The sequence below is a fragment of the Emiliania huxleyi genome (genome assembly GCF_000372725.1).
Source record: "Emiliania huxleyi CCMP1516 unplaced genomic scaffold EMIHUscaffold_259, whole genome shotgun sequence".
NCBI lineage: Eukaryota > Haptophyta > Isochrysidales > Noelaerhabdaceae > Emiliania > Emiliania huxleyi.
Window position 1 is genome coordinate 150757 of NW_005200095.1, and position 8787 is coordinate 159543.

At 69.8% G+C, this 8787-nt stretch overlaps 1 protein-coding gene across 1 annotated transcript; it reads right to left on the bottom strand.

The window, feature by feature from the left end:
- Positions 1 to 7922: 7922 nt before the first annotated feature.
- EMIHUDRAFT_367451 (hypothetical protein) lies at positions 7923 to 8646 on the bottom strand (the record flags this gene model as incomplete). Its single annotated transcript, XM_005777670.1, has 3 exons — positions 8552 to 8646; positions 8148 to 8476; positions 7923 to 8067 (listed from the first exon to the last, which is right to left on the bottom strand). Coding segments are annotated over exons 1-2 (310 nt in total), but the record flags the coding sequence as incomplete, so codon positions are not given.
- Positions 8647 to 8787: the final 141 nt, after the last annotated feature.

Here is an 8787-nt window from a genome sequence, read left to right on the forward strand (position 1 = left end):
GTGGAGCGGTGGTGGGAAGTGGCCGGCGAGGCGTCGGTGCACTCGCCCGCGGCGGTGAGGTTGGTGGCGGTCGAGTAGCTGCCCGCAACGCACGGCAGCGGCGCCGACGCGCCCTCGGCGCAGTAGCTGCCCTCCACGCACGGAAGGCAGCTCGTCGCGTTCGACTCGCCCTGGTACGTCCCGCCCGCACAGCTGGCGCACTCGGAGAGGCCGGCCGTGGCGGCGAAAGAGCCCGGCGAGCACTCGGAGGGCGGCGCCGCCCCGCCGCCGCACGACGAGCCGGCGGGGCAGTCGAGGCACTCGGGGTCGCCGCTCCGGTCGGTCAGCCTCGCGTACGTGCCCGCCTCGCACTGCGCGTCCAGCTCGCGCGACGACCCCACCGGGCAAAACTTGCCAGCAGCGCAGCGGACGCAGGCGGCGGCGGCGGGCTGGTCCTGGTAGTACCCCTCGGGGCACAGCTCGCACGCGTCGTTGCGGGTGCCGTTGGCGAAGCTGCCCTCGCGGCACGCCGTCTGCTCGGTGGAGCCGGTGGTGGCGAAGTGGCCCGGCGAGGCGTCGGTGCACTCGCTCGCGTCGGTGAGGTTGGTGGCGCTCGAGTAGCTGCCAGCCTCGCACGGCAGCGCCGCCGCCGCGCCAACAGCGCAGTGGCTTCCCGCCTCGCACGGCTCGCACGCCGTCTTGCCTTCCTCGTCCTGGTACGTGCCGCCGGCGCAGGGCGTGCACGCGCCCTGCCCGTACGCGTCCGTGTACGACCCCTTGGCGCACGCCGTCTGCTGCGTGGAGCCGGTGGTGGCGAAGTGGCCCGGCGAGGCGTCGGTGCACTCGCCCGCGGCGGTGAGGTTGGTGGCGGTCGAGTAGCTGCCAGCCTCGCACGGCAGCGGCGCCGACGCGCCCTCGGCGCAGTAGCTGCCCTCCACGCACGGAAGGCAGCTCGTCGCGTTCGACTCGCCCTGGTACGTCCCGCCCGCACAGCTGGCGCACTCGGAGAGGCCGGCCGTGGCGGCGAAAGAGCCCGGCGAGCACTCGGACGGCGGCGCCGCCCCGCCGCCGCACGACGAGCCGGCGGGGCAGTCGAGGCACTCGGGGTCGCCGCTCCGGTCGGTCAGCCTCGCGTACGTGCCCGCCTCGCACTGCGCGTCCAGCTCGCGCGACGACCCCACCGGGCAAAACTTGCCAGCAGCGCAGCGGACGCAGGCGGCCTTGCCGGTCTCGTTCTGGAAGTAGCCCAAGGGGCACAGCTCGCACGCGTCGTTGCGGGTGCCGTTGGCGAAGCTGCCCTCGCGGCACGCCGTCTGCTCGGTGGAGCCGGTGGTGGCGAAGTGGCCCGGCGAGGCGTCGGTGCACTCGCCCGCGGCGGTGAGGTTGGTGGCGCTCGAGTAGCTGCCAGCCTCGCACGGCAGCGCCGCCGCCGCGCCAACAGCGCAGTGGCTTCCCGCCTCGCACGGCTCGCACGCCGTCTTGCCTTCCTCGTCCTGGTACGTGCCGCCGGCGCAGGGCGTGCACGCGCCCTGCCCGTACGCGTCCGTGTACGACCCCTTGGCGCACGCCGTCTGCTGCGTGGAGCCGGTGGTGGCGAAGTGGCCCGGCGAGGCGTCGGTGCACTCGCCCGCGGCGGTGAGGTTGGTGGCGGTCGAGTAGCTGCCCGCAACGCACGGCAGCGGCGCCGACGCGCCCTCGGCGCAGTAGCTGCCCTCCACGCACGGAAGGCAGCTCGTCGCGTTCGACTCGCCCTGGTACGTCCCGCCCGCACAGCTGGCGCACTCGGAGAGGCCGGCCGTGGCGGCGAAAGAGCCCGGCGAGCACTCGGAGGGCGGCGCCGCCCCGCCGCCGCACGACGAGCCGGCGGGGCAGTCGAGGCACTCGGGGTCGCCGCTCCGGTCGGTCAGCCTCGCGTACGTGCCCGCCTCGCACTGCGCGTCCAGCTCGCGCGACGACCCCACCGGGCAAAACTTGCCAGCAGCGCAGCGGACGCAGGCGGCGGCGGCGGGCTGATCTTGGTAGTACCCCTCGGGGCACAGCTCGCACGCGTCGTTGCGGGTGCCGTTGGCGAAGCTGCCCTCGCGGCACGCCGTCTGCTGCGTGGAGCCGGTGGTGGCGAAGTGGCCCGGCGAGGCGGCGGTGCACTCGCCCGCGGCGGTGAGGTTGGTGGCGGTCGAGTAGCTGCCCGCAACGCACGGCAGCGGCGCCGACGCGCCCTCGGCGCAGTAGCTGCCCTCCACGCACGGAAGGCAGCTCGTCGCGTTCGACTCGCCCTGGTACGTCCCGCCCGCACAGCTGGCGCACTCGGAGAGGCCGGCCGTGGCGGCGAAAGAGCCCGGCGAGCACTCGGACGGCGGCGCCGCCCCGCCGCCGCACGACGAGCCGGCGGGGCAGTCGAGGCACTCGGGGTCGCCGCTCCGGTCGGTCAGCCTCGCGTACGTGCCCGCCTCGCACTGCGCGTCCAGCTCGCGCGACGACCCCACCGGGCAAAACTTGCCAGCAGCGCAGCGGACGCAGGCGGCCTTGCCGGTCTCGTTCTGGAAGTAGCCCAAGGGGCACAGCTCGCACGCGTCGTTGCGGGTGCCGTTGGCGAAGCTGCCCTCGCGGCACGCCGTCTGCTCGGTGGAGCCGGTGGTGGCGAAGTGGCCCGGCGTGGCGGCGGTGCACTCGCCCGCGGCGGTGAGGTTGGTGGCGCTCGAGTAGCTGCCAGCCTCGCACGGCAGCGCCGCCGCCGCGCCAACAGCGCAGTGGCTTCCCGCCTCGCACGGCTCGCACGCCGTCTTGCCTTCCTCGTCCTGGTACGTGCCGCCGGCGCAGGGCGTGCACGCGCCCTGCCCGTACGCGTCCGTGTACGACCCCTTGGCGCACGCCGTCTGCTGCGTGGAGCCGGTGGTGGCGAAGTGGCCCGGCGAGGCGTCGGTGCACTCGCCCGCGGCGGTGAGGTTGGTGGCGGTCGAGTAGCTGCCTGCAACGCACGGCAGTGGCGCAGAGGCCCCAACGGGGCAGTAGCTTCCCGCCTCGCAGTCGCGGCAGGAGGTCGCGCCCGTGTCGTTCTGGTAACGGCCCGCAGGACAGTCCTTGCACTCACTCAGCCCGGAGGCGTCGCCGTATGTTCCAGCCCGGCAGCTCGCGCACGTCTCGCTGCTGTTTGCGCCGGTGGTCGGGCTAGAGGTGCCGGGGGGGCATTGCTGACAGTCATCGGATGAGCTGCTGCCCTGCTCCTCGTTGTAGGTACCTGCTGGACACGGCGTGAAGCCGCCGCCGCACGTCGCAGCGGCGTCGCAGTATCCGCCCGTGGCACACGAGTCGCATGACGTCTGGCCTCGCTCAGCCTGGAACTCGCCAGCAGGGCAACGCGTGCACGCGGCCTGGCCGGTGAGGTCCTGGTACTCGCCCGCAGGGCAAGCAAAGCACTCGTCGACGGCGACACCGTCCGCAAAGCTGCCTGTAGGGCACTCGACGCAGCTGGGCTGATTCCAGGTGGTTGGGTCGCTCTCTGTGCGAGTCGCCGCAACGCTGGTGTTGTAGAAGACGCCCGGCTTGTCCTTGCAAGCGGTGCACGCGTCGCTGCCGAGCGGGCGCTCGCCGAGTGGACAGGGGTCTGTCGCGCAGAGCTCTCCGACACCGGGCTGCTGCAAAAAGTCGGGGAGGCACTCGACGCAGGAGGTGCCCGCGAGTCCCATGAAGGAAGGGCACTTGAAGCACCAGCTCTTGCCGTGGAGCTGTGCACCTCCGTGTGAGCAGACGCTCCCAAAGAGGATCTGGTTCTCTTGGTTGAAGTTGCCTAGCACGATGTCCACGAACCCGTCCCCGTCGACGTCCGCCACCGAGGTGGAGGTAGTGAACTTGCTCCCTCCACGGAGGGCGAACCGGTTCGCGGCCTCTCCAGGGAGGGCGAACTCGGAGAAGGTCCTCCCGTCCGCGCTCCCAAAGAGGACCTGGTTCTCTTGGTTGTAGTTGCCGACCACGATGTCCATGTGCCCGTCCCCGTCGACGTCCGCCACCGAGGTGGATTCGGTGTTCCTGCTCTCTCCAGGAAGGGCGAACTCGGAGAAGGTCCTCCCGTCCGCGCTGCCAAACAGGACCTGGTTCTCTGCGTAGCCGTTGCCGAGCACGATGTCCACGAACCCGTCCCCGTCGACGTCCGCCACCGAGGTGGAGTAAGTGGACATGCTCCCTCCAGGAAGGGCGACCTCGGAGAAGGTCCTCCCGTCCGCGCTCCCAAAGAGGACCTGGTTCTCTTGGTCTTCGTTGCCGACCACGATGTCCATGTACCCGTCCCCGTCGACGTCCGCCACCGAGGTAGAGTAAGTGGACATGCTCCCTCCAGGAAGGGCGAACTCGGAGAAGGTCCTCCCGTCCGCGCTGCCAAACAGGACCTGGTTCTCTGCGTTGTAGTTGCCGACCACGATGTCCATGAACCCGTCCCCGTCGACGTCCGCCACCGAGGTGGAGTAAGTGGACATGCTCCCTCCAGGAAGGGTGGCCTCGGAGAAGGTCCTCCCGTCCGCGCTGCCAAAGAGGACCTGGTTCTCTGCGTTGTAGTTGCCGACCACGATGTCCATGTACCCGTCCCCGTCGACGTCCGCCACCGAGGTGGAGTAAGTGTCCATGCTCCCTCCAGGAAGGGCGGCCTCGGAAAAGGTCCTCCCGTCCGCGCTGCCAAACAGGACCTGGTTCTCTGCGTTGTAGTTGCCGACCACGATGTCCATGTACCCGTCCCCGTCGACGTCCGCCACCGAGGTGGAGTAAGTGGACATGCTCCCTCCAGGAAGGGTGGCCTCGGAGAAGGTCCTCCCGTCCGCGCTGCCAAAGAGGACCTGGTTCTCTGCGTTCCAGTTGCCGACCACGATGTCCATGTACCCGTCCCCGTCGACGTCCGCCACCGAGGTGGAGCGAGTGTACCCGCTCCCTCCAGGAAGGGCGGCCTCGGAAAAGGTCCTCCCGTCCGCGCTCCCAAACAGGACCTGGTTCTCTGCGTCGTAGTTGCCGACCACGATGTCCATGAACCCGTCCCCGTCGACGTCCGCCACCGAGGTGGAGGAAGTGGCGGAGTAACCTGCCTCGGTGGCGGACGTCGGGATAGGCAGGGGAAACACTGCCAAGTAGTCGGCCACATCGCCCGCCAACTCTAGCGAGCCGTTCCACGCTGCCAGTGGCGGCAGGACCGTCGTTGGCACACCGATGCACCCAAACCGGTCAGGGGCGGAGCAGTCTGGCACCGGCGGGTAAGCAAAACTGCCGTTGGGGCGGACGGCCGGCAGCGGGAAGCGGCGGCGTCCGTCTGCGGATGGGGCTTGATCGAGGAAGAGTGGTGGTGGGGACGGCGGCGGCGGCGGCGGCGGCGGCGGCGGCGGCGGCGACGGCGGAGGGGAAGGCGGTGCGTAAGCCACGACAAAGGTCGCGCTGTCCGAGGACCCAGAGTTGAATGTGAACTTCCCATCGGTCCAATCTAGCGCTGACCACTCTGCTCCGTTCCACCCGTCGCCGTACGAATCGAACATGTCGAGGGTGCAATTGCCCGGCGGCACCGCATGAATCTCGTCATAGTGTGCCCCGCCCGTGATGGGATCGGCGAGGCCGTCGCAATCGAGCGACCAGGAGACTTCCTCTGGGTACGAGCCGCCGCTCACTTTGACCACGGAGGTGATGAATGGCGGCTGCGAGGGCGGAGACGGCGGCGGCGACGGCGGCGGCGGAACGGGGGTAGGATCCGCAGGAGACGCAGCCGCGTTGCTGACGAGCAGAGCGCCGGCGCCCACGTGGACGAGGGTGGCGGTCATGCCGGCTTGCGAGACGAGCCGCCCGAGCAGCATGGAAGCCCCAGCGCCGAGGCCAGTCTCAACCAGCTTCCGCGCCTTGTTTCCGGGCTTTCCAGCGTCGGCGGGCCGCAACTTGGGCGACGTGTCGTTCACGGGCAGGACGGTGTCGCGCCCCCGAGCGATGATCCCCGTCCTGTTGCTGTAGACGGGACCGACAAAGTCAATCGCGGGCTCGCCCTTGCGCTCCGTGCTGTTGCGCGAGGCTAGGACGGTCTCCAAGTCGGCCTCGCCCTACACGCAAACACACAGGCAATCCGTCAGAGGGCAACAACGGCTCGCACACAGAAAGAGCCGAGGGGCGCTCACCGGCTGCTCGTAAACGTCTTTGACGGACGCCGGCGGCTGGCCAATCAGGCGCAACGGCTCGCCCACCGCCTCTTTGACGTTGTCCATCAGTGCTTCCAACGAGCGCCCCTCATCGTGCCCGCCCTGAACAGCGCGCGGGCTGTGGGTCACGAGCTGGCGCGGTGCGGGTACTAGCAAGCGCGAGCGAGCAAGCACCGGGTGGTCGGCGGGCACGCTGTCCGAAGAGGCGATGGCTGCAAACGAGCTGGTGTCGTCGCCGCCAATCTCGCAGACGCCGTTGAGCGATGCCGGCGTGAACGGCGTTGTGACTGCGGGAAAGGAAGTCGGGGACTCGTGCCACTGCGAGGAGAGAAGCGCGGAGGTGGCAGAGTACGAGGAGAGCGCAAACGCGGTTCCGAGGCAGAGCAGCGCGACGATGCCAAAGAGGCGGAGCAAGTAGGATGGGCAGAACTTGGGCCAAGAGAACCAGCTGGAGGCAGAGACGGAGCCCTCCGGCGTGGTAATCGTGGTCGTCTCGACGTTGGCCGTCGTGCCCTGAACAGGAGGGCGGGAGACTGGCGGTTGAGCGGCGAGCGGGGGGGAGGCCGCATGTATGCAGGCGGCGAGCACCGAGTCTGTGGTCGACGGCGTGGAGCCGCGGGGCACCTTGCCGGTGCCGCCGAGGATGCCCTCGTTGCCGTCCCTTCCGAGCAGGGCCCCGAACCGGTTGTTGCCGCCGACCGGGGCGATGCTCTTGGTGCGGACGATCGGGGCGGACGCGCCCTTGCGCCCCTTCTTGCGGCGCTTCTTGCGGCGCGGGTTCGACGGGGTGGTCCTGTCGGGGATGCCCTGCGCACGCGCAAGCGGTGGGTGGTCAACAGTTGAGGCTCTGCGTTGCACCGCAGCGTGCGAGGCGCTCACCGCCGGGGCGGGCTTCTCCGCTGGCGGAGACTCCTTGGCCGAGACGGTCCAGTCGGCGTCGCCCTACGCATCAATGAAAGCGGGGTGGGTCATGGGGTGGGTCGGCAAACGCACGGCGCAGAATGCAAGGCGCTCGCCGCCGGCGCGGGCGTCTCCTCCGGAACCTCCTCGCTCGACGGCAGCGGCGCGCCGCCGGTCGCCACCGGCGTGAGAGCCGGGGCGTTTGTGGTGACGCCGTTGGGGGCCGTTGGTGGGTCGGTCGGGGTGGTGCTCTTGGAGCAGTCGACCAGGTTGGGCTCGCCCAACCCGTTGGGGTCGACGCGGCTGATCGGGGTGGGGTTCTTGGTGGTCTTCTTGGAGCGGTCGATCAGGTTGGGCTCGCCCTTGCGCTCGATCTTGCGGAGCGGGGAGGGGGTCTTCCACCCGTCGATGACCTGCGCGCGCGTGCCGTGCGGCAGACGAGAGGTCACAGGATCAATGTAAGTGCCCGCCTGCATGACTCGCGTGTCCCCGCAATACCCGCGTGTGCTTCTGCTGGGAGGTGCTCACCGCCGGGGCGGCCGTCTCCTGCTCTGGAAACTCCTTCCAGTCGGCGTCGCCCTACGCGTCGAACGCGGGATGGGTTCACAGAGTGGGTCGGCAGACGCCGGCGCGCACAATGCCAGGCGCTCGCCGCCGGGGCGGGCTCCTCCTTCGGAAACTCCTTGATCGACGGCAGCGGCGCGCCGCCGGCCTCCGCCGGCTTGAGGGCCGTGGCGACCTTGGTGGCCGGCTTGAGCGCCGGGTCGTTCTTGATGGCGCCGGTCTCGTCAACGGAGGCCTCCGCGCCAGACTCTGCCGCAGGGATGTCCTTCTTGAGGGCGCCCTTGACGGCGCCGGTGGGGGGCGTCGGTGGGCCGGTCGGGGGCGTAAACTTGGACCAGAAAACGGCGGTCGGGCGCGGCGCGTGGGTGGCGAACATGGCGACCGCGCCCGCGTCTGGCGCCTATCCGCGGCCGGGTCCTTCTTGGGGACGTCCTCCGTGCCAGACGTCGCCACGGAGATGTCCTTGTCGTCGTTCTTGATGCCGCAAGCCTGTGGGCGAGGGAGAGTACGCGCAGGCTTTCGGAGACGGGAGAGGATCATAATCCTGGTGTGCGCACGCGCACCTTGGCTCCGGGGAGCGAAGGCGACACCGACGCGGAGATGACGAGCGTGACGCGGCCGTCGTCAGCCGGCACGATTCCGACCTTCGCGGAGGACGTCATCGGCGAAAACTCGCCCTCGACGTTGCCGCCGCCCGCGTCAATGCCGTCCTTGAGCGGGCCGGGCTCGCCCTCGGACGGGACGTTGCCGGTGCCGGTGCTGGCGGTGCCGGTGCCGCCGGTGCCGGTGTCGATGCCATCCTTGAGCGAGACGGGCTCGGAGGGGATGCCGACGGCGTTGCCTCCGACGGAGTCGATGGCGGTCGTGTTGTCCGCCAGAGACGCCTGTCAGCCACAGAACGCGAGAGGCTAGTCTTGCGTGCATACCCCCTCCCTGAGCCAGTGCAAATTAACGCACACCTGCTTGTCAGCAAGCGGCGGCGGAGGAGAGAGCTTGAGCACGAGCTTGTCACCGGCGGCCGGCACGAGCTCGAGTTTGAGCATGTTGATCGAATTCCTGCAGAGAGTCAAGAAGCGGTTGAAGGTGGTGCGTGGGGCGGGGGGAGTGGTGTGGTGTGGGGTGGTGTGGTGTAGGGGTGTGGGGAGGGGTGGGCTGGGCTGGGTTACAAAGGCATATGAGAAAATCTCGGGCAATC